Genomic DNA, 24,637 nt, shown 5'->3' with positions numbered 1-24,637 from the left:
ATCATTAAAGTCTTTCTGATTCTGATTCTAAACAAAATGTGACTGTGTAGAATCATGTTTATTTCCAACAAAATTATCTCGCAATATCATTGTTTTGCTAGAATGTAAAAATATATATTGTTATATTACATGTTATATTAAGATGTACAGCACTTCCTGTCGTTTTACATCTTAATTTGTTAAAATAATGTATATTTATTGCCTGTTCCTAGGAGAGCTAGCATGGGAAGTTGAAGTTGGGCTGAATTCTTTATTGCAGCTGGAGGGAAAAACAACAAAAACTGAACAGCTAAAACTGAAATTAAGATTAAGATAACTGTATTGTCATTGTAGGCAAGCATGAAGAAATGGAAGAACTGTAGTGTGTTAGAGGGTACACAGAGGAGAATACTGTCACAGAGGACTAAAGAGACGATTTACCATTTAAAGAAACCAGAAAACTTCACATTTCAGAAGCTGGAATTAGAGAATTAGAACATTTTCCTTACAGAAATGGTTCAAAAATGATTAATAGATCATCAAGATAGGCAATTAATGTAATATTTGGCAATTAATCGATGATTGACTAATTGTTGCAGCTCTTTATCAGTTTTTATAAAATGCATTTTTATGTATTTTCAAAATACAAAATACATATTTGGATTTCGAATACGTATTTGGATTTTAAATACTGAATATTTTTTCAGACCAGTATTTTGTATTTGTATTGTGATACATTTTTTGAGCAAGTATTTGTAATTTGCATCAAAATACTTTATGATGTATTTTCGCCCATCTCTGGCGCCGCCTAGCGGCCGACTCCAGCACATCATCTATCTATCTGAACAGACAGTATTCGACAATACCAGTGTAAGCGACGTGTGTGCGTGCGTGTGCATGCGTGCATGTGTGTGTGTGTGTGTCAGTGAAAACAGTCCAAGACGTTCTGGGTTTTACTAATAACTTTTAGTGAGGTAATTAGGTGCAGCAGCTCATCTTTTTCACCTAGCTCCACCAGGCTCCACCTCGCCCTCCTTCTTCTTCTCTCCTCACAACACCTCTCCAACTCTCCTGCTATCTCCGCAGCGCCGTCTGGCGGCCGACTCCAGAACATTACCCAAACATATGAACAGATGACAATATTCGACAATACCAGTGGTTATTGACCTGGAGAGTCACTGCTGTTTTTATCTTTATTACAAAAGAATCAATCATACTTGAGGGAATAGACAAAACGTCATATAATTAACACACAGCAATTAACATATTTACAAAGTTCCTGCTCCTCTGCACACGCAGGATAAAAATACAAATAAAATTGTAAAAGTATTTAAATTTCCAATGCTTCAGATTATATTCTCAGTCCCACACAGGGAGAAGGGAACTGATTTAAAAAAAAATCCTCCCCTCACTACAATGATTCTTTTAGTTTTTGGGGGGGTGGGGGATAAGAATATGAGCCCGAGCCTGATGAGCCCGAGCCTGAGACCACCTGCAGCACTGGGCCACGTAGAGACCAGCTGACTGGAGGGAGCCGAACAGAGCACAGTAGAAGACCGGAGAGTGAGTGGTTTTAAAGGAACAGCTCACCCTAAAATCCCAAATAAATATATTCCCTCTCACCTGTAGTGAAAGTCTGTGCATTATCTTGAGTAACGGGGTCATGATTTCTGGAAGGAGACATTGCTGTTGAGTTTTTCAAATGTATTTCTTTGGTGCTTCGAGCACCACAAGCCGAGTGCCATCCAGTTCCATTGTATTGAAGAGAATGCAGACATCTCTGCAGCCGATATCTCCAAAAGTCAGGCAACGATCCCAAAACGATATAGATGGATAAATCGCTCTACAGGTGAGAGGAAAAATATGTATTTTTGATTTTAGGGTGAGCTGTCCCATTAAGTTATTACAGCCGCTTCCTCTGAGCGCGTGCAGTGGGGCTCTCTCTCCATGACAGGTGTCAAGCTCAAAGTTTGCGTTTGAGGTAGAAGCAACCTCGTTCACGGTGATTCTATCACATTCTTCTATTAATAATACAATAACGAGGTGGCCCTTCAGCCGGAGGCAGAACTCGCCATCTTCGGCTGCTCAGAGTCCTCTCTGAATTCCAATGCATTTTGATGCCAATTTTAATGCAAATGGTGAAATAAACTTGAAACTTGAAACCCTGTGTCTGAGCCTGTTTGTCTGTTTTGTCTTGTTTGTGTTCTATACAAATTTAAAATATGAAAATAAAATATATAAAAAAAACAAAAAACAATAACGAGTTGTCATAATAACCGCTTTGCAGCAATGCACGGCCATGTTGGGGCAGTTGATGATGTCACTGCTGGTGATGTCACTTCCTGGAGGTCCTGGAGCGCAGCTGTCTCTTGATAATGAGGTGATCGCTCTCCTTCTCCTTCTCCTCCTCTGCTCCTCCCATCAGCTGCAGGGATAGGGAGAAAACCAACATCCATCCACTTCTCAAATAATTTATATTCAATGGACTTTTCTAATAACTAGAAATCTATATACACACACACACACACACACACACACACACACACACACACACACACACACACAGTATTTATTTTGTGGATGTGAAGGCAGACACACACACTCTCTCACCAGGTGTGGAGAGTCGAGGAGTGGACAGCTGACGTCCACCTTGTAAAGTTTCCTCCGGCCTCGTTTGGGTTTGGTCGCCACGGTAACCACCTTCTCCACCGAATGCCCGCTGACCAGACCCATGATGCTCTTAGCTGCAGAGTCACATGACACACAGAGTCACATGTCACACCGAGCAGAGATGGGGACTTGGACTTGAGTCGCGCACACAGTGACTTGAGACTTGTCCTCAAAGACTTGAGACTTGGACTTGAGGTTTGGGACTTGTGAACAATGTTTTTTTGTGCGTGCATTAACATTAAGGAGATGACTACTAATATCTATTTATCTACTTTAATCAATGGTGATATTGTATGCTAATAGATAAATACAGTACATGCTTTGAATTCCTTAGTTTTGCTGTATACAGTGTCCCTAAATAATCGCTATGCGCACACACACCTTTGCTGCTCAGTATGGAAGGCGAGCTGTGGAGTAAATCTCCAATCTTCTGGAGAGTTCCATCTTTCTTCTCCTTCACCACCGAAGAAGACTAGAGAGAGAGAGAGAGAGAGAGAGAGAGAGAGAGAGGTTAAGTCAAAGCAGTAAAGACTGTGGTGGGTTGAGGGTTTGATTCTGCTGTTCTTCACCTGTTTGTTTCCTCTCAGTCTGTTCCTCTTATTCTCACTGTTCAACAGGTCCTGCAAAAAACACACACACACACACACACAAGATTATATTATCAATCACTACTTTAAACTGTATAGGGACAATCACTGCTGAGAGGGTCAGCAGTTTTAAGTACCTAGGCATGTACCTCAGTGAGGACCTCACTTGGAGTCTGCACTCTGAGCACACGCTCAAGAAGTCCAGACAACGTCTATACTTCCTCCGCCGGCTGAGGAAGTTTAAGGTCGCACCATCCATCCTGAAGACCTTCTACTCCTCAGCCGTCGAGAGTGTCCTCACTGGGTGCATCTCCGCCTGGTATGGGAGCTGCACTAAAAGGGACCAGGTAGCCCTACAAAGGGTGGTGCGCTCAGCTGAGCGTATCACCAGAGTGTCTCTGCCCACCCTGCATGACACCTATTCTAAGCGGGTGAGAGCAAGAGCTCATAAAATAATGAAGGACGCCACACATCCCAACTTTGGCCTGTTCACCATGCTGAGGTCAGGGAGACGCCTTTGTAGCCTGAAGTCAAAAACCGAAAGGCTCAAGAGAAGCTTCTTCCCCCAGGCTGTTCGCATGCTCAATGCTAGCCACTAGCAGCATTAGGACCACACAATATTTATTTTTAAATTTTTAAAATATGGCACTTTATTTCTATTTTAATTAAAGACAGGACATGACGATACTGTATAGCACTTTACGATCAGCACTTTATGTCTCTTATATGTTCTGTGTCTTTTATTGTTTTTACTGTTTTTATTGATATCTACCTTTTCTGGCACATTGCAGAGACTAAGTCCCATTGCATTTCACTGCATGTTTTACACTGTATTTCTGTGCAAGTGACAAATAAAGTATCCTTGATCCTTGATCAATTACTTTGTTTGACATTTTAATTTTAATTTAATTAAAAAAGTGTAAAAAACAACTTTCTGATGTAAAATCAATGGGTCTCGTGTGAAATGAAATGAGCTGATGGTGTTGTTTATCTCACACACACGCACACACAGCGGTTAGCCTCATCAAACTTGGGCTGGGCAATACCATTATGGACCAAAAAATCAGATCTCTGTATTTTTAGGCTGTATGGTGTTACACGAGATATATCTCTGTATTTTCTACTAAGTGGGCTAAATGTTAAATATGTAAGTCAACTGAGATGTAGGGCTGGGCGATGGATAAAATCAAATATCACAATATTTCTGAGCGAATACCTCGATATCGATCTGTTGGTACTTTCACAAAATTTTCACACAATGAGATTTATTTATTTATTATTATGTTTGTGATTTTCCCCCATTTTCTCGCAAATTATACTTGGCCAATTTATCCCCATGCTGCCCCGATCGCTGCTCCACACTCTGCCGATCTGGGGAGAGCCGAGACTAGCACCATGCTTCCTCCGACACATGCACAGTTGTTGCCAGTCGCTTCTTTTAACCTGACATGGGGAGCTTCAGAGAGTAGGGAGGGGGAGTAGGACGTAACACGTGGGAGGATCACACTATTCCCACCAGTTCCCTTCCACCGCGGCCAGGCGCCTCGAGCGACCAGAGGAACTGTATACTGTACGGAGAGTGACGGTAAAGGTATTGTGTACAGTATCTTGGTTATGTGTGGGCGATATGGCAGATGGACGAAAGTCCCCCTTAAAGTATCCCTTTAACATAAGTGTTGTAATATTGGTCGCATGGTTTAGGAACTCGGTTTGTTTGCATTATTGAACCAAGGAAAGGTGGCTTCAGGTGGGCTACAGTCGAGCGATATTGATCCAATGAAGCCACGTTAGCGTTGGCATGTTACACGAAGGAACATACGCGACCATAACTTATTGATTATATGAAGCGTGGATGCAGAGTGTGTGGGAGATTATTTTGCACTACCTTCTCCTTCGAGAGGGTCTGGTAACGCGAGGTTAGTGTGAGCCTGAGCGGTCAGAAAATGTGACTGGAGCGTATTGGCTCGCTCCTGGCCAATCCCAGCGCTTGACTGCTGCGTAGGCGGGCGCAGGGCACCGTGTTGGCCAATCCCAGCGCTTGACTGCTGCGTAGGCGGGCGCAGGGCACCGTGTTGGCCAATCCCAGCGCTCGCCTGCTGCGTAGGCGGGCGCAGGGCACAGTGTTGGCGTGTTCTGCCCAAAACTCCAGGTGGTTCCATAATAACGCGAGGCAGACGGCAGAGGGAAAGGAGTGCTCATATCTGTTAGTTTTGATTGGTGGAAGTCTGAGGAGGGAACCAGATGGCAGGAAGTGAAAGTGTTGGTCTAAGTGATGGGAACAATCAGACAGGATGGATTTAGCTTTCTTACATGTTTGTTTGTTGTGAAGATCCTGCAGTGACACCTGAGTTGTGCCAGTCATTTTGTTACAGACATGAATCACCTTACTTAGTACATTGTTACTTAGTACATTGTTGTGTTTGACCTTGAGAGACTGAAACCAGCAGATAAAAGAAAAGGTGAGCACAGACTCTATATTAGCTCCGGTTGTTAACTTGTATCCAAGGTTCGTCCTATTTTCTGGCGCAGTGAACGACGTTGCAGGAGTAGCTCAGGTATATATTTTTTCTTTTCTTACATATTGCCCAGCCCCTGTCAGACATTTCCGTTAACAAGAGATGCTTTCCCAACACACACACACACACACACACACACACACACACACACCTCTACATCGCTGCTCTTCCTCTTCCTCCTGGTCATTCTGGTCTGGTCGGCCATGTTTGACTGCAGAGAGACAGACACTTCCTGTTCTGGATGAGGGACACGCCCACCATGCCCGGACGCAGCCTGCGTTACAACAGTAGAAGAAGAAGGTTCAGTTCCTACATCACCTACTATGACCTACCTACTTCTACTACTCCAGACTGCTATCCAAACCCGCTCCCATCTAGAACCAGAACTATAAAGATAACTATAGAGTAGAGCCCGACCGATACTGGATTTTTGAGGCGGATGCCGATACCGATATTAGGGAGTAAAAAAATTCCGATATCGATATATCGGCTGATATTTATTTTTTTCCTCGACTTTTTTATCCAATTTTTATCCCCCATTAGTGCTAATTTTTAATTTATTTATCCTGGTTGCTGCTCCACCCTCTGCCGATCTGGGGAGAGCCGAAAACTGGCTCCATGCTTCCTCCGAGACATGGGCAGTTAGCCAGCCGCTTCTTTTCACCTGACAGGGGAAGCTTCACCGGTCGGACATAGCACGTGGGAGGATCACGCTATTCCAACGAGTTCCCCTCCCTCCGAACAGGCGCCTTTAACGACCAGAGGAGGCACCACATCAGCAACCGGACAACAGGATATTGCATGTTTTGGTGAAGGGGTTCTGTGATAGTAAAATGTCGACTGGTGATAACCTCCTGCCAGAGTGGGACCCCAAACCTCGCTTAGTTCTAAGAGAGGAGGGGCAACATGCGGAGGAACGTAGCCCAGCGCAGTGATCTACAGAACCTGGTGAGGCAAATACACACTGAATGCAATGTTGATCAATTTTATGTCAAATTGAGTAGCTGTCAAATTTAGAATAATGTTATACAATTGGGGATAAAACATAGAGGATAATTACTGCTAAAAGCTACAGGTCTGGGGGATGTTAATTTACTATCACAGTTCCTATATGAAGGAAACCCCCGGGAGGCACGGGGAGAACATGCAAACTCCACACAGAAAGGCCCTTTTGACGACCCCACCCGTGCGGTGGGCACTCGAGGACATGCGGACGGGCACGCATTCCTTCAGCGTTCACAGCGTCCCAGGTGGGAATCGAACCCAGGACCTTCGAGCTGTGAGGCGACAGCGCTTACCACTGCACCACCATACCCTCCATCGGCCGACATTCTTACATTATATATACACATTATATTACACGATTTTTTTGCAATGATCCCTCAAATATCAAACACTTGACAAAGATATGAGGTGACATGAATTGAAATATGTAATGTAGGCAGGATATTTTACAGCTTATTAATAAACTTTATTCTCCAAAATGATGAAACAGTAAACTTAACTGGGAATTTAATAATTATAAATAACTAGAAATACAAAAACACAAGAAATAGAACAAATAGCTAAGAAGAAATATCAAATATACACATGCTGTCTATAACTTAAAAAAAAAGTTTTTATTTTTTTTTGGCAATATCGGCCGATACGATATATCGGTGATCAGCCAATATCGGCGAACCGATATATCGGTCGGGCTCTACTATAGAGATACCTATAAAGATAACTACATGTACAATAGGGCTGGCACGGATCAGAAAACCCGCGGTTCGGATCGCGTGACGGATTTTGAGCCACGGATCACGGATTTTTCGGATCAGCAAAAAAAAAGAAATCAAATCAAATCTAAACTAAATAAACTATCTGGTGTGCACAACATTGTCAGACTAAACTCCGGCTGACACCCCAAAAACCTACAATCCGCTACAGAAAGATTTATATTGTTTGTTTATTAACTGGCCCCTGGCCTCCTATCATTTCACAAAAGTGGCCTCCGGGCAAAGCAAGTTGAGTATCACTGCCGTATATGGACGGGAGCAGCCCAGGCAGCACCTCTCGCTCAGACACTAGACAGTGATTTCCACATTGTCTCTGATCTTGGTATCAAGGAGGCTGTACTAGTCCAAATCTGAAGTTTTCTCATAATTGGTGAAAATGGGTGAGGCCTATGTAGTAATAGCTGGTAAATCAAAATGAGTTGATCCATCACAGAGACATCATATTTGGCCCAATGACAGATATTGGTAACTATTACTAGCTCCAGAAATATTTTTCAAATTGGCCTGATGGGAAGCCGGATTGGGGGTATGGGTCGCTGCACTAGCGCCTCATCTGGTCAGCCGGGCTGGATTTAGACAGAATGATTTAATCGCACATTTCAGCATCTGGCCAAGCCGCTGACTACGTGATATGCTAACGTTAGCTAGCTAAAGCTATGACGTATTTTATTGTACTGTTGCTTTTTCTATTGTCGAATAAAATAAAATAAAATAACAGCAAAACTGCTTCAGTGATGTTGAAACAGGGGCTTTTGGCTAACCCCCTCGAAACCCCTTATAAAGTCTGTGGTATCGGTCGCCAAGTTTGATGTGTTAACGTTAAGCTGTGGCATTGTTTACTGACAACCTAGTCACACCCGGGTACAAATAGTCACATTGTCTATTTTACACCCGGGTGCAAATAGCATCTGCCGGGAAAAAATCGCCAGATTGGCAACACTGTTCTATGTAAACATGCAAATTAAGCGTTTAACCGAGATGCTTAACCGGTCAGAGACTTTCTCGCCGGTTAACGGGATACGCCAACATTTTTGGAGGTTCGCCGATAGTAAAAGTAGAATTATGTAGATGCCTTTATCTTCACTGTGCGTGCAGTCCAAAGTGCGGTACACCCCTCACTGCAAGTTAGCTTAGCACTACAATGGCAGTATACGATACAGCTGCCTACCCCAATTCAGTCACCCAAAATACACATTCCAACAGCACCAGAAACACTCACATGTACATGTTGTGACTCCTGTACTCGCCACACGATGAAATAATAATCCAAAGTTATGGGAAATGGTAATTTTCCCAGTAGACACAGTTGGGGGGGGGGGGGGTTCTGGGAAGGTTGAACTCACCTGTGTGTTCTGTTGCTCTTGTTGTGTTTTCAGTCGGTCCATCTCTCTCCTCACAGCCTCGTACTGCCTGCTGCCCAGGCTGCTCCTGGCCTCCCTTTCTCTCCTCTCCTGCAGCCTCTGCATCTCCTGCTTCAGCTCCTCCACCACAGCCACCCTCCTCTGCTCCTCCTCCTCTCTGCTCCTCTGCATCTCCTGCTCCTTCTCCTCCTCCACAGCCACCCTCCTCTGCTCCTCCTCCTCTCTGCTCCTCTGCATCTCCTGCTCCTTCTCCTCCTCCACAGCCACCCTCCTCTGCTCCTCCTCTCTGCTCCTCTGCATCTCCTTCTCCTCCTCCACAGCCACCCTCCTCTGCTCCTCCTCTCTGCTCCTCTGCAGCTTCTTCTCCTTCTCCTCCTCCACAGCCAGCCTCCTCTGCTCCTCCTCCTCTCTGCTCCTCTGCAGCTTCTTCTCCTTCTCCTCCTCCACAGCCAGCCTCCTCTGCTCCTCCTCCTCTCTGCTCCTCTGCAGCTCGGCCTCCTTCAGACTCGCCAGCTCTGACAGACGCATGGAAGCAATGATGGAAACATTTTGAAGGTGAAGTCAAAATGAGAACAATGTCAGGGAAGCTGCAGGTTAACTTAACGCAGCCTGAAGTTGAACTAAAGAATCCTGCATTCATGTGGTGTCCCGGACATCACAACAACAAAGAAGTATTTCCGGGTGCCACTGCAGCAGAAACTGGTATGAAATAATCTAGAGCAGGGCTGGCCAAACTACGGCCCGCGGGCCAACTGCGGCCCGCTGCCCTTTTTTAATTGGCCCGCCATGAATTTAGCAACACCACTTTTTTTTTTTTTTTTTTTTGCTAAAAACGTTTTTCCGTTTTAAAGTTTAAAACGGAAAACGAAAACACGAACGAAAACAAAAAAACTGACTCCCCATATCGTTTTTTCAATTTAAAACCATTGAAAATGGGTTATACTTGAGTACCCTGACCTGGTCTATTTATTTTTAAACATTTTTAATACTGAATGAATGTTTAATACTAATGTTACGTTCAATTATCTCTGTCTTAACCTGTTGGCACAGGAAAAGAAAATTTGAAAACATACAGAAATACCCATTGTAATAGGTGAGCACATCATTATGTCATATTTATTTAGGTAGGAATTAAGATTTTGATGGCACAAGGGTTTTCTGGTCCAATTTTTTTTGCCGCGAAAACTGCCACGCTTAATATTGTTTGGCCCACGACTCCTTATATTTTTCTGTATGCGGCCCACAACCAAAAAAGTTTGGCCACCCCTGATCTAGAGTATATCACCAATCCATATCCATCCACCAATCCAATCATCATATATTATAGATCTCTGCATTTTTTACTAGTATGAAATGCAGCTGAAAAGCTGTGCCAAACAAACGTTAATATCTCAAAAACTATTCTAGTCCAGTAAAAATAGGGTTCAACTTCTCACTTATTGCAACACAAGCAAACTCAATGGATTTGGTCTCCTCAGAATGTTTTAAATGACAGAAAAAAGGAGCCAAGGAAAAAAATAAAAAAATAAAATGAACTGAGAATGAACTGAACTGCTTTTTTTTTGCACTGTGAACTTAGTTACAAATTCTAAATTGTGAACTATGAACATGAACTAGTTCATTTTAATCTGTGTGATCTGAACTTTGAGCTAGCTCTTGGGAAGTGTGAACTTGCACAACACTGGTCATTTGATAATGCTGACTGACACTTCACAAATCAATATTATCGATTTGATTATCGGCCAAAGCCTGTTGACATGCTTACCCTCCTTCTCTCTCTCCGCCTCTCTCTTCTTCTCCTCCTCCGCTCTCTCCATCTCCTCCAGCCTCTCTCTGTCCGTCTGCCAGGTCTGAAGCCGACTGGAGAACTCTGCTCTCTGATTGGCTAACTCCTCTCTGAGCTGTAAACACACACTCTCACTGGAGAGGAGGAGTTTGTCAGTCTTCTGTACGTATAGAATACCACCTTTTCTCAAAATGCTTCAAAAGTCAGACAAGTGGTCGTCATGTGTGAAGACTAGGGGTGTCACGATACACTCAGTTCACGATACGATACAATACACGATATTGGGTTCACGATAACGATACGATATTTGAACAATATTTTTGGCGATCGATTTGTAAGTTGAGGGGGCATCCTCCACGCTAATTTGAGTAATTTCACCATTTTCATCCTCCGTGTCTGTAACGTCCCTCGTCTGTTCAAACAAAGCAATGAAAAGGAGAGCGAGCATGCAATCAGATGCAGATCAGTGCCACCATGTTCAGCTTCTTTTTCTCGCGATATGAGATTTCATCTCAACGATACATATTGTCACGTTTTGATATCGCGATATATTGTGGGACGATATATTGTGACATCCCTAGTGAAGACTATTTTGCTGAACACAAAGGTCACAGTTTCATAAACGTTTGTGAAGCACAGAACCTATTTCAGGCATGTAAAAGGGAACTAAGCCCGCAGAATTCTACCAGACCAAACGTCGTCTCAACTTGAGATTCATCTGGGGAGCAGGGATTAGTCATGTCATCAGAACTGAAGATCTGCTAATTGGAAGACCTACCTGCAAAAGTAGGTTTCAACCCCTAGAGGGCACTCTCGCTGCATGAAAATGATAAAGTGTGTGCAGAATTATAACACTTTACTCTCAAATGTGGAGATTTTGCCCAGAATCCTTCAGCAACACAACTCTGAAGCCATCATTGATTTAAAGCCGAAAAAAATGCAGTTTAGGCTTTAGTTACCCTTTAACGAAAATCCCCATACAAAAATCCAATTGACTTTGAGATGAGGGAACCAGGAAGTGCTAACAACCGGGTCTTAGGCAGGTGTTACTGTAGGACTCATTATTATTAACATCATTATAATTCTCAACATCATTACTATTGAGACAGTTGTTTTCTGTATAGTACGACTGGAACTATTGTAATCTCCCTCTCTCTCTACCTGTCTGTCAGTGTTTTCTCCAGCTGGATTTTGTCTCTCTGCAGGTTCTCCATCTGTTGTGTTTTCAGAGCCGATCTCTCCAGCGCCGCCTCGCTCTCCTTCCTCAGCTCCGCCATGGCAGCATGGAAAACACTGTTGCTGTGCCCCGCCTCCTTCTGAAACACACGACCAATCAAATCAATCCATTAACCAAAACATTGCTCCTGTGCCCTCCTGCCTCCTGAAACATACCGACCAATCAATCATTTAACTAATCGACACCTTCATCCTCCTGAAATACACAAATGAATGAATCAACCAACCAACACACTGATCGATCCTCCTGAAACAGTAAAGAGAATACAATAAATAAAGCAGAACCTTGACTTCCTGTCTTAGACCATCGGCTTCCTGCATCAGACGCTTCACTTCCTGCGTCAGACTGTCCACGGCCTTGGTCTTCTCCTCCGATTGACTCTCCAGGTTCTGGAGGCGGGACTTGGTGGTGTCCAGCTGCTGTGATAGGCCATCAGCCCTGTCAGTCTGCTCTGTGAGCTGCTGCTGCAGGCTGGTCACCTAAAACATGTGCAGAATAAAGAGTTTAGATGGTGGAGGTGTAGGAGAAGATGTTTAGATGGTGGAGGTGTAGAAGTTTAGATGGTGGAAATGTAGGAGAAGATGTTTAGATGGTGGAGGTGTAGAAGTTTAGATGGTGGAGGTGTAGAAGTTTAGATGGTGGAGGTGTAGAAGTTTAGATGGTGGAGGTGTAGAAGTTTAGATGGTGGAGGTGTAGGAGAAGATGTTTAGATGGTGGAGGTGTAGAAGTTTAGATGGTGGAGGTGTAGAAGTTTAGATGGTGGAGGTGTAGAAGTTTAGATGGTGGAGGTGTAGAAGTTTAGATGGTGGAGGTGTAGGAGAAGATGTTTAGATGGTGGAGGTGTAGAAGTTTAGATGGTGGAGGTGGAGAAGAAGATGTTTAGATGGTGGAGGTGGAGAAGAAGATGTTTAGATGGTGGAGGTGTAGGAGATGTTTAGATGGTGGAGGTGGAGAAGAAGAAGTTTAGATGGTGGAGAAGTTTAGATGGTGGAGGTGTAGAAGTTTAGATGGTGGAGGTGTATAAGTTTAGATGGTGGAGGTGTAGGAGTTTAGATGGTGGAGGTGTAGAAGTTTAGATGGTGGAGGTGTAGGAGTTTAGATGGTGGAGGTGTAGGAGTTTAGATGGTGGAGGTGGAGAAGAAGATGTTTAGATGGTGGAGGTGGAGAAGAAGATGTTTAGATGGTGGAGGTGTAGGAGATGTTTAGATGGTGGAGGTGGAGAAGAAGAAGTTTAGATGGTGGAGGTGTAGAAGTTTAGATGGTGGAGGTGTAGAAGTTTAGATGGTGGAGGTGTAGAAGTTTAGATGGTGGAGGTGTAGGAGAAGAGGTTTAGATGGTGGAGGTGTAGAATATGTTTAGATGGTGGAGGTGTAGCAGAAGACCTGGGTCTGCAGCTGGAACATTCCGTTGATCAGAGCTTTGTTCTCCTTGGTCCGTTTGGCTGTCTCTCTCTGCTCCGACTCCAATGAACCCACCAGAGACTCACAGTCTGGACACGGAGCCGCCATGACAGCTGCAGGAGAGAGAGGGAGATTTAAAGTCAGTCTGGACACGCAGCCGCCATGACAGCTGCAGGAGAGAGAGGGAGATTTAAAGTCGGGGAAAGTACCGCCCTCCACCCCCAACAACGCTGCACTCATTATGCTGCAGTGGAACAAGCTATTAGCATTCGGTTCTTATCAATGTTAAGTTCTTTGGCGCAAATTATGATGTGGGATTATACAGTGTGTGCTCATGTGTTGTTGACATGGAACAACAAATGTTACACAGGTAGAAAAACTGACTGGAGGGGCCTTTCAGGTAAAGAAGTGACATATTGGGGCTTCAGAGGAACAATCCATGTTGTTTTGTGGCTCGTTGCACAACAGAGGACAAGGGGTTGAGATGTGTGTGGCGAGCAGCAGGTGCTACCTGTCAGCTCCTCCACCTTCTGCTCCAACACCACCTGCTCCTTCTTCAGCTGCTCCACCTCCTCCTGCCTGCTCCTACTGTTCTCAGTCTCTGCCCTCAGCTGGAGGATGGTCTCCTCCTTCCGCTCGTTCTCCTCCTGCAGCCTCCAGATCTCCTCCTCCAGAACCGCTGAGGAGCAGAGGTTTAACAGAAGAAATTAACCTACCATCATCTCTCTCTCCATCTCTCTCTCTCTGAATCTCTCCATCTGTCTCTCTCTCTCGCTCTGAATGTCTCAATCTCCCTCCTCTTCACACCTCTCTTCCTGGGCGGTCCTCCCTCCTCATCCTCCAGAGCATCACACAGTCTTTTCCTCCCCTCCTTCTCCACCGGATCTCCTCTGCTCTGCAGGCAGCGACAGCTCTGCTGCAGCTCCACCAGCTCCTTCCTGATCGATTCCACCAGAACCCGCTGAGATAGAGACAGAGCAAGAGTACTATCAGTAATAGTATTGCAAATACTAAAGGTTGGAGTTGTTCTACAACCCAGGTTTTACGATACGAGGATTCTCACATATGCTGAAGCCTGCCGTAGCAGCGCTGAACCCGGATTAGGGCTGGGCGAAAGATATTTCATATCAGTCGATATCGATAATTATTGATACTTTTTAATGACCTGTTTTTATTAATAAAAGAAAACATAAGAAGAGAAAGTTTGGAATTAACCACTTTATTTTGAACCACCTTATTTTCAAGGCACACAGATAATTGTAATGCTAACACTGTCACACATACACTCTTAGTGCAAGCAGTAATTCACAGGCATGGTGACGTTTTATTTTGATGACATAGCATTGCCAGCCTTATCAAACAGGGTATTTCAGGGTTGTTTAACGTGATTCAGTGAATGAGCTGCCCTGCATTCCGCAAGTAACGTTGCAGACGTCTGCATTTGTGAAATTGGTGTGTAACATTGTTATGTTAATGTTCCGGTCACACAAGACTGATTTTTTGCAATTTTCTAAAAAAAAAAGAAAAAAAAAATGCTTGGCTGAGATCATTTTAATCTCTAAATTCATCTGCATCTTTGCTCCAATGGTTTAAATTTTAAAACGTCAAATTTTGAGACTTCACAATCTGCTTGGACCCCGAATATTGCCGCTTGTAGCTATATTTATTATTATTTCTACTACCACTAGTGCTACCTAACCTGACGCTGCCAGTAGAGTCAGGTTAACTGCTACCTAACCTGACACTGCCAGTAGAGTCAGGTTAACTGCTACCTAACCTGACGCTGCCAGTAGAGTCAGGTTAACTGCTACCTAACCTGACACTGCCAGTAGAGTCAGGTTAACTGCTACCTAACCTGACACTGCCAGTAGAGTCAGGTTAACTGCTAGCTAACCTGACGCTGCCAGTAGAGTCAGGTTAACCTCTACCTAACCTGACACTGCCAGTAGAGTCAGGTTAACTGCTACCTAACCTGACGCTGCCAGTAGAGTCAGGTTAACTGCTACCTAACCTGACACTGCCAGTAGAGTCAGGTTAACTGCTACCTAACCTGACACTGCCAGTAGAGTCAGGTTAACTGCTACCTAACCTGACACTGCCAGTAGAGTCAGGTTAACTGCTACCTAACCTGACACTGCCAGTAGAGTCAGGTTAACTGCTAGCTAACCTGACGCTGCCAGTAGAGTCAGGTTAACCTCTACCTAACCTGACACTGCCAGTAGAGTCAGGCTAACTGCTACCTAACCTGACACTGCCAGTAGAGTCAGGTTAACTGCTACCTAACCTGACACTGCCAGTAGAGTCAGGTTAACTGCTACCTGCCAGTAGAGTCAGGTTAACTGCTACCATTACTGAGCAGGACAGAAACAGCAGCAGACTCAATTAATCAATAAGGTTGAAGTGGTGCAGTGAGCGTACGTCTCTGGTGGCATCCTCCACAGTTCTGTCTATGGCACACTGCAGTTTGCTGATGATGTCATCTTTCTGCTGACAGATGTGCATCAGGTCTGACAGCTTCTGCCTCTGCTGCTCCATACTCTGCAACAGAACACAGAGTACCATCCCTCATGAAAAAGTACTACTGAATCACTACATACTCTGCAACAGAACACAGAGTACCATCCCTCATGAAAAAGTACTACTGAATCACTATACTCTGCAACAGAACACAGAGTACCATCCCTCATGAAAAAGTACTACTGAATCACTACATACTCTGCAACAGAACACAGAGTACCATCCCTCATGAAAAAGTACTACTGAATCACTACATACTCTGCAACAGAACACAGAGTACCATCCCTCATGAAAAAGTACTACTGAATCACTATACTCTGCAACAGAACACAGAGTACCATCCCTCATGAAAAAGTACTACTGAATCACTACACAAAAAAAACTATTTGTGCAGTAGTGGCTACGTAGTGACATGTAGGAATGGTGCAGTGAATGTAGGGATGCACGATATATCGGCAATCATATCGGTATCGGCAGATGTTAGTCATTTTCTAACATATCGGCATCAGTCCAATGTTGCAATGTTAATATCGGTTATCGGTCGGTATCAGCCAAAATTTTTACATTGAGAGGAAACATTGCAGTAAATCTATGATTTCTGGGCTTTTCCAAATGTTTTGGAAATAAAGAAAAACATTAATCTTTCAAATTCAGTGTTTACATGTGTTTTTCAGTATGTACACAATTTTATCATCACAAAAATGTGTTTTTATACAGATCATATCGACATCGGTAAATATCGGTTATCGGTCATAACACCAATGTTATCGTTTATCGGTATCGGCCAAAATTTTCACATCGGTGCATCCCTAAGTGAATGTGTAGTTTATACACCACTCATGACACCAGTAGACTTCTGTAGCAAAACAGTAGTGTTTCCAGTGGTAATCAAGCAGTGAACTTTGCTACTTGGCGTTAAAACACTACTGCTTCACTACACAGGCATTTAAATAGTAATCACGTAGAGGTTCTACTACTTGCTCGTACAGTGAATATGTAGTCACAACACTACAGCAACACTACACATATTTTAAGTAGTGATCAAGTAGAGGTTCTACTACTTGGGCAGGGCTAACGAGGCCAAAGGAAATGACCAGACCAAACTAGACAGAGTTTATGACAACTGCAAAGCTAAATGTTTCTTTTTCAATGTTGTAAATTAAATATAGATGTCAAGCGGAGCAGTTTCAGCAAGAAAGAGGCTCAAAACACCCAAATACAGGGAATCCAACTGTGACCGCGATGACACAATGATTGTTAAGTAGAAGGCATTTTCCTAAACCACAATCAAGTCTAGCATGGTGTGTTAGCTAGTTAAAGCTATTGTTAGCCTGTGTGCACTTAATCAAAGATGCTTTATACACTATCAGATATGAGGGTGTGTGTAGGGTGGTTGTGGTTGACTCTGTGTTTGAGTGGAGGTTAGCTTCTTTTGTTGTTCAACTTATTTGCAGAGTGGTGTCTCCTGTGGGACTACACCAAACAGTGCGGTCAATGGATGGGGATCAATAACCGTATCAATAACATGTATGAACGTTAGGGGTGTCAAAAATAATCGATTATAAGATGCATCGCGATGCGGACGTGCACGATTCTGCATCGATTAACAAATATCAAAAATTGATTATAAAAAAAAAAAAAAAAAAAAAAAAAAAAAAATTATAATCAAATAAAATAGAATGTAAGTACATGCAGTTGTTTATTTTAATTATGGATCATAATACAATGCAATTCCAAATGCACTTTTATTTTAAAAGTAGCCACACAGTGAGAAAAAAGAAAGTGAGAAAAAATAAATCATGTATTGCGGAAAAAGTGATGCATCGATTTAAAATGCATCGCGATGCATCGTGATGCATCGTTTAATCGAATCGAATCGAATCGTTGACAGATGAATCGTAATCGAATCGAATCGTGAGGCCAGTGAAGATTCACAGCCCTAATGAACGTGTGTTAAATGCATCTGTCCAGAATGGACTCAGTTTGGGGCACAGCCAAAACGGATGACTGAGGCTAGCTGGGTCCCGACTGCACCGAATGCATTCTGGGTCTAAACCCGGGTATAACTTGGCCAGCTTGCACCTATGTAGAACTTTAAACTGTAACAACCCATTCCAAATACATATCGATGAGTGCACCAGTGGACCGCTGGCAATTACCGAATAACAGAAACGCTGCCCTGCAGTACTCTTATTAGTCCCAGTAGAGGAAAATATTGATAATACAGTACCTCCTTGGCTTCCTGCAGCTGGTCATGTGACTGCTGCTTCTCCAATCGCAGCGCCTCCAGCTCTGGACACAGGAAGAGACACAGCACAGGGTCAATAGTCAACTCCAGTACAATGTCAAGTGTCTCCCTTCTCCCGATAGCAGAACAGACAGGTACGTACGGGAGGGAGGGGTAGAGCGAGGGTAACAGGTACGTACGGGAGGGGTAGAGCGAGGGGAACAGGTACGTACGGGAGGGGTAGAGCGAGGGGAACAGGTACGTACGGGAGGGGTAGAGCGAGGGGAACAGGTACGTACAGGAGGGGTAGAGCGAGGGGAACAGGTACGTACAGGAGGGGTAGAGCGAGGGGAACAGGTACGTACAGGAGGGGTAGAGCGAGGGGAACAGGTACGTACGGGAGGGGTAGAGCGAGGGGAACAGGTACGTACAGGAGGGGTAGAGCGAGGGGAACAGGTACGTACAGGAGGGGTAGAGCGAGGGGAACAGGTACGTACGGGAGGGGTAGAGCGAGGGGAACAGGTACGTACAGGAGGGGTAGAGCGAGGGGAACAGGTACGTACAGGAGGGGTAGAGCGAGGGGAACAGGTACGTACGGGAGGGGTAGAGCGAGGGGAACAGGTACGTACGGGAGGGGTAGAGCGAGGGGAACAGGTACGTACAGGAGGGGTAGAGCGAGGGGAACAGGTACGTACGGGAGGGGTAGAGCGAGGGGAACAGGTACGTACGGGAGGGGTAGAGCGAGGGGAACAGGTACGTACGGGAGGGGTAGAGCGAGGGGAGATTGTTGACTAGTTAATCGATCGAGGATGGCGATCGGACGAATGGTTCTCGAGATAAACTGCTTTTTGTGTTACCAGTGGGTGGCACTATGTTGAATTGCATGAAATTCGGCACTGCACTTTGTCGGGTTCCCAGCAGTGCACTCCCAGCAGTTTGAAGTCGGTCCGTCAGATAAAAAAATATATATATATATTTTCTTTTACAGAGTAGCGGTGACACCGTCAATATAGATGATGCATGTAACCTAGTGGAAACTCATCAGTGGGCTGGATACAGCGTTCATATAAGACATAAAGTACTATTGTCGATGTATCTATGGCCGGCCGAGTTGAAATATAATCGTCATGTCATAGTGTCTTTGGGTCATCTATAAACTAAATGAATTCTGTTCTTTTTCTATAGATTTTTTTGTACTGTTATTTTACATTGAAGTCAACAGCGAGTGTCTTGCGTTTTCCCCCTAAAAGGGGCGGCGCCTTGACGTTTTGCGAAGTACCCGGATGTGCCGGTCTGGTCTATCAGGTCGTGACATCATGTCCATATTTGTATAAGGTCTAGGAGTGTGCGGTGTGTGTGTACCTTGCATGTGTCTGTGTGTGTTGGGTGAGACAGCGCTGTGCAGGGTGTGTGTTAGGTGTGTGTGTACCTTGCATGTGTCTGTGTGTGTTGGGTGAGACAGCGCTGTGCAGGGTGTGTGTTAGGTGTGTGTGTACCTTGCATGTGTCTGTGTGTGTTGGGTGAGACAGCGCTGTGCAGGGTGTGTGTTAGGTGTGTGTGTACCTTGCATGTGTCTGTGTGTGTTGGGTGAGACAGCGCTGTGCAGGGTGTGTGTTAGGTGTGTGTGTACCTTGCATGTGTCTGTGTGTGTTGGGTGAGACAGCGCTGTGCAGGGTGTGTGTTAGGTGTGTGTGTACCTTGCATGTGTCTGTGTGTGTTGGGTGAGACAGCGCTGTGCAGGGTGTGTGTTAGGTGTGTGTGTACCTTGCATGTGTCTGTGTGTGTTGGGTGAGACAGCGCTGTGCAGGGTGTGTGTTAGGTGTGTGTGTACCTTGCATGTGTCTGTGTGTGTTGGGTGAGACAGCGCTGTGCAGGGTGTGTGTTAGGTGTGTGTGTACCTTGCATGTGTCTGTGTGTGTTGGGTGAGACAGCGCTGTGCAGGGTGTGTGTTAGGTGTGTGTGTACCTTGCATGTGTCTGTGTGTGTTGGGTGAGACAGCGCTGTGCAGCGTGTGTGTTAGGGGTGTCAGAATTAATCGTATAATCGATGCATCGCGATGCGGACGTGTGAATCGAATCGGATCGAATCGTTGACAGATGAATCGTTGAATCGTTTGTTTAAATTTCTGTTGACATTCAGATTTTAAAGCACTTTCTAAATAAAAAAGGGACTTGATATTTATCTGACTGCTTGTATTAATTGATGAAAAGGTAGCAATGTGCAGTAATAATACAGAAAATTGAGGATTTGATACTGCAATACTTTGAGCTGTATCGAGATGCATCGTGGAATCGAATCGAAGACAGATGAATCGTAATCGAATCGAATCGAATCGAATCGAATCGTGAGGTCAGTGAAGATTCACAGCCCTAATGTGTGTACCTTGTGTGTGTGTGTGTTCGGTGAGATAGTGCTGTGCGGTCTGAGCATCTTCTCTGATCTTCTGCAGGTCACCAGTCACGGAGCTGAGGATCCCCTCCAGAAGAGCCGACCGCTGTTCCTGTAAAACACACACACACACACACACACACACACACACACAGACAGACAGTCAGACATATGGAGAGTCAGACAGAGACAGACAGACTGATAGAGTCAGACAGACATATGGAGAGTCAGACAGACAGGCCGGCAGGCAGACAGTCAGACCTTTCTGTCGTCGGTGTTGATGATAGACAGGTTGTTCACCAGGTTCTTCAGGATCTCCAGTCTCTTCTCTGCCCTCTCCTCCAGGAGCTCTCTCTCCTTCTCCAGACGATCACTGATCGCAGACAGACACAGAGTTGGGCTCATTCAGGCAGCTCACAGCGCCACGCAGTGGCCGCTGCGTGTAGTGCGGCTGTAGTACGTCGGAGTGGGAGGGTCTCACTTCACCCTCCTTTCTGCTGTGAAGGCTCTTTTGTAGCTTTAGTTTAGTTTCTCACTTTTTTCGTTGTGTTTCGGTTTGATATCTGCTATTTTACCGTTTCATCCTGAGCGCTTTCAGTCATGTATCAGAACTAGGGGTGGGGGGGGAATCGATACACCATAGTATCGCGATATTTTGCCTGACGATATTGTATCGATATTTGGACGCCAAGTATTGATATATATATATATATATTTTTGCAGGCCATGCCATGCCAGGCCACCGGGCATCTGCCCGAAGTGCCCGATGTTGCAGTCCGCGCCTGCAGTGGCGTATTGAGTCCAGAGAAGCTTAATAATGTAGCCTACATGTGGGGCAAAAATAAAACAAAACAAAAAAACACTGCATGTTTTACTTCCGGTGAGGTCAAGGAAAAGGTAGGAAAAGGAGTTAGACAATATATCGAAATATCGCAATATTCAATATATCGCAATACGCAATACTATCGTATCATGACTCAAGTATCGTTTTAGTATCGTATCGTGGGCATCTGGTGATTCCCACCCCTAATCAGAACCGTGTTGTTGAAACATGCTGATTCATACAAAGAAGGCATGCTTTCATTTAAGAACAGACTAGAATGGGCTATTCCAACAGAATGGGCTATTCCAACAGCGCTACCAATTTACGAACGGTCCAGTTTGTACCAGAGTGCGCTCTGGGCGCTTGGAGTGCTATTTCCAAACGCACCCTTAATTTGAGCCTATTACAATTCAAATTGTGTGTAGAAGAGCGAGATCATTTCACCGGACTTGGTGTCTGAGACATTTTAAAAGTCCGGCAATTAACGGATAATGGAAACACTGCTGAGTCACCTGTAGTCTTTCTCCATCTGGGTGAAGAGCTCCATGAACTCAGCGCTGACCTCCTCTCTGATCTGAGACTCCAGCAGCAAGCGCAGCTCCGCCTCTCTGTCTGACCGCTACACACACACACACACACACACACACACACACACACACACACACACACACAGTATTCAGACCCCTTTACTTTTGGTACATTTTGTTATGTTGCAGCCTTATACTAAAATAGGAAAAAAATCTCATCATCATTCTACACTCATAATGACAAAGCAAAAACTGAACTTTAGAAAAATTTTGCTAATTTATTAAAAAGAAGAAGAACTGAAATATGATACTAACAAAGGAATCAGATCCTTTACTATGACACTTGAAATTTTGCTCGGGTGCCTCACATTTGAGATGTTTCTACACATTGATTGGATAGTGGGAGGTCGATGCCTACTTTTCATCCAATCAGAGAAATGTTGACATTTTCTGGGAAACGGAAGGTCAGCTCTCGATGCCTCTAAAGGACTATAATGTATTTTTTCACCCCGAATCCAATGCTGCCATGACTCGTGAGTTACGGTTGTGGAGATACGTCCGCCCTGCCTGCAGGACTACAGGAGAGAGATAGAGGACAGGAGATACGTCTGCCCTGCCTGCAGGACTACAGGAGAGAGATAGAGGACAGGAGATACGTCTGCCCTGCCTGCAGGACTACAGGAGAGAGATAGAGGACAGGAGATACGTCCGCCCTGCCTGCAGGACTACAGGAGAGAGATAGAGGACAGGAGATACGTCCGCCCTGCCTGCAGGACTACAGGAGAGAGATAGAGGACAGGAGATACGTCCGCCCTGCCTGCAGGACTACAGGAGAGAGATAGAGGACAGGAGATACGTCCGCCCTGCCTGCAGGACTACAGGAGAGAGATAGAGGACAGGAGATACGTCCGCCCTGCCTGCAGGACTACAGGAGAGAGATAGAGGACAGGAGATACGTCCGCCCTGCCTGCAGGACTACAGGAGAGAGATAGAGGACAGGAGATACGTCCGCCCTGCCTGCAGGACTACAGGAGAGAGATAGAGGACAGGAGATACGTCCGCCCTGCCTGCAGGACTACAGGAGAGAGATAGAGGACAGGAGATACGTCCGCCCTGCCTGCAGGACTACAGGAGAGAGATAGAGGACAGGAGATACGTCCACCCTGCCTGCAGGACTACAGGAGAGAGATAGAGGACAGGAGATACGTCCGCCCTGCCTGCAGGACTACAGGAGAGAGATAGAGGACAGCGGGGGGTTGGGGGTTCCAAGTAACTCCATAATAAAATCCAGCCAGCCTTAAAATCTACAACATTCAATTTTGGATATCGCCAAAACATAACATGACAGACAGATTGAGACAACAGACAGACAGAAAGACAGCTACCTTCTCCAGATCTTCCTCCATCGCTGTCTTCTCCCTGTCCTCTTCACCTCCTGCTTCCAGCACCGTTCCCTCCATCACACTCTCCTCCTCCTCCTCCTCCTCGTCCTCCTCCTCTTCCTCTTCCTCAGGGTCCTCGTCCTCGGGGACGTCCTCCAGCCGGCTGGTTTCCCAGGCGACCAGTGAGCTCCTGTGGCCCCGCTCACCCAGCATGCGGCGCCGCTCTGCTTGGTTGATGATCATGGAGACTTCTCTGGCTGACCTGCAGTGGGCGTCGGCGGGGACGACCGGCCTCGAGTTCAATATGACCACCTGGAGAGAGAGAGAGGGAGAGGAGGGAGAGAGAGAGGGAGAGGGAGAGGGAGAGGGAGAGGGAGAGAGAGAGAGAGAGAGAGGGAGAGAGAGAGAGAGAGGGAGAGTGAGAGGGAGAGGAGAGAGAGGGAGAGGGAGAGAGAGAGAGAGAGGGAGAGAGAGAGGGAGAGGGAGAGTGAGAGGGAGAGAGGGGGAGAGGGAGAGGGAGAGTGAGAGGGAGGGAGAGAGAGAGGGAGAGTGAGAGTGAGAGGGGGAGAGGGAGAGGGAGAGGGAGAGTGAGAGTGAGAGGGGGAGAGGGAGAGGGAGAGAGAGAGAGAGGGAGAGGGAGAGGGGGAGAGGGAGAGTGAGAGGGAGAGAGAGAGAGAGAGAGGGAGAGTGAGAGGAGAGAGGGAGAGGGAGAGGGAGAGTGAGAGGAGAGAGGGAGAGTGAGAGTGAGAGGAGAGAGGGAGAGGAGAGAGGGAGAGTGAGAGGAGAGAGGGAGAGTGAGAGGGAGAGGGAGAGGAGAGAGAGGGAGAGGGAGAGAGAGAGAGAGAGGGAGAGAGAGAGGGAGAGAGGGGGAGAGGGAGGGAGAGAGAGAGGGAGAGGGAGAGTGAGAGTGAGAGGGAGAGGGGGAGAGGGAGAGTGAGAGTGAGAGTGAGAGGGAGAGAGGGAGAGTGAGAGTGAGAGTGAGAGGGAGAGGGGGAGAGGGAGAGGGAGAGGGAGAGAGAGAGAGAGAGGGAGGGAGAGGGAGAGGGGGAGAGGGAGAGTGAGAGTGAGAGAGAGAGAGAGAGAGGGAGAGTGAGAGGAGAGAGGGAGAGGGAGAGGGAGAGTGAGAGGAGAGAGGGAGAGGAGAGAGGGAGAGTGAGAGGAGAGAGGGAGAGTGAGAGGGAGAGTGAGAGGGAGAGTGAGGGAGAGTGAGAGGGAGAGTGAGGGAGAGGGAGAGTGAGAGGGAGAGGGAGAGAGGGAGAGTGAGAGGGAGAGTTTGAAAAGGGTCAAAAGTGAAAACCATCTGAAAGCGAAGAACATACTTCAGACTACACCAAATGCATGAAAGAGGTCTGTCTGAACTGAAGGCATTTATTTGTTCGGACTCTTTTACACAGCCTGCGAAAGCGCTGATCGTCACAGGGACGGAATGGCGAGTCATTTTGTTACGCCTTTCACTCCG

At 45.6% G+C, this 24,637-nt stretch overlaps 1 protein-coding gene across 1 annotated transcript in view; it reads right to left on the bottom strand.

Moving 5' to 3' along the window:
* Nucleotides 1-1,212: 1,212 nt before the first annotated feature.
* Nucleotides 1,213-24,637, bottom strand: part of LOC310775003 (kinesin-like protein KIF20B) — a 37,070-nt gene continuing 13,645 nt past the window's right edge. The window contains exons 14-32 of the mRNA XM_083635080.1: nt 23,182-23,490; nt 21,782-21,888; nt 20,708-20,819; nt 20,441-20,558; nt 18,062-18,123; nt 15,733-15,852; nt 14,122-14,275; nt 13,826-13,993; nt 13,297-13,427; nt 12,199-12,393; nt 11,839-11,993; nt 10,657-10,811; nt 9,294-9,406; nt 8,874-9,047; nt 5,904-6,026; nt 3,219-3,269; nt 3,031-3,121; nt 2,590-2,723; nt 1,213-2,404 (exon numbers count right to left, since the gene is read on the bottom strand). Of these exons, the coding sequence (XP_083491206.1) occupies nt 2,315-2,404; nt 2,590-2,723; nt 3,031-3,121; nt 3,219-3,269; nt 5,904-6,026; nt 8,874-9,047; nt 9,294-9,406; nt 10,657-10,811; nt 11,839-11,993; nt 12,199-12,393; nt 13,297-13,427; nt 13,826-13,993; nt 14,122-14,275; nt 15,733-15,852; nt 18,062-18,123; nt 20,441-20,558; nt 20,708-20,819; nt 21,782-21,888; nt 23,182-23,490 (2,562 nt within the window). The 3' untranslated portion in view covers nt 1,213-2,314. The remainder of the gene's footprint in view (nt 2,405-2,589; nt 2,724-3,030; nt 3,122-3,218; nt 3,270-5,903; nt 6,027-8,873; nt 9,048-9,293; nt 9,407-10,656; nt 10,812-11,838; nt 11,994-12,198; nt 12,394-13,296; nt 13,428-13,825; nt 13,994-14,121; nt 14,276-15,732; nt 15,853-18,061; nt 18,124-20,440; nt 20,559-20,707; nt 20,820-21,781; nt 21,889-23,181; nt 23,491-24,637) is intronic.

This window comes from Poromitra crassiceps, assembly GCF_964638095.1.
Source record: "Poromitra crassiceps genome assembly, chromosome: 4".
NCBI classification, from domain to species: Eukaryota; Metazoa; Chordata; class Actinopteri; order Beryciformes; family Melamphaidae; genus Poromitra; species Poromitra crassiceps.
Note: the sequence above shows the minus strand (reverse complement) of the source record. Positions and strands in the feature narration are given on the sequence as shown.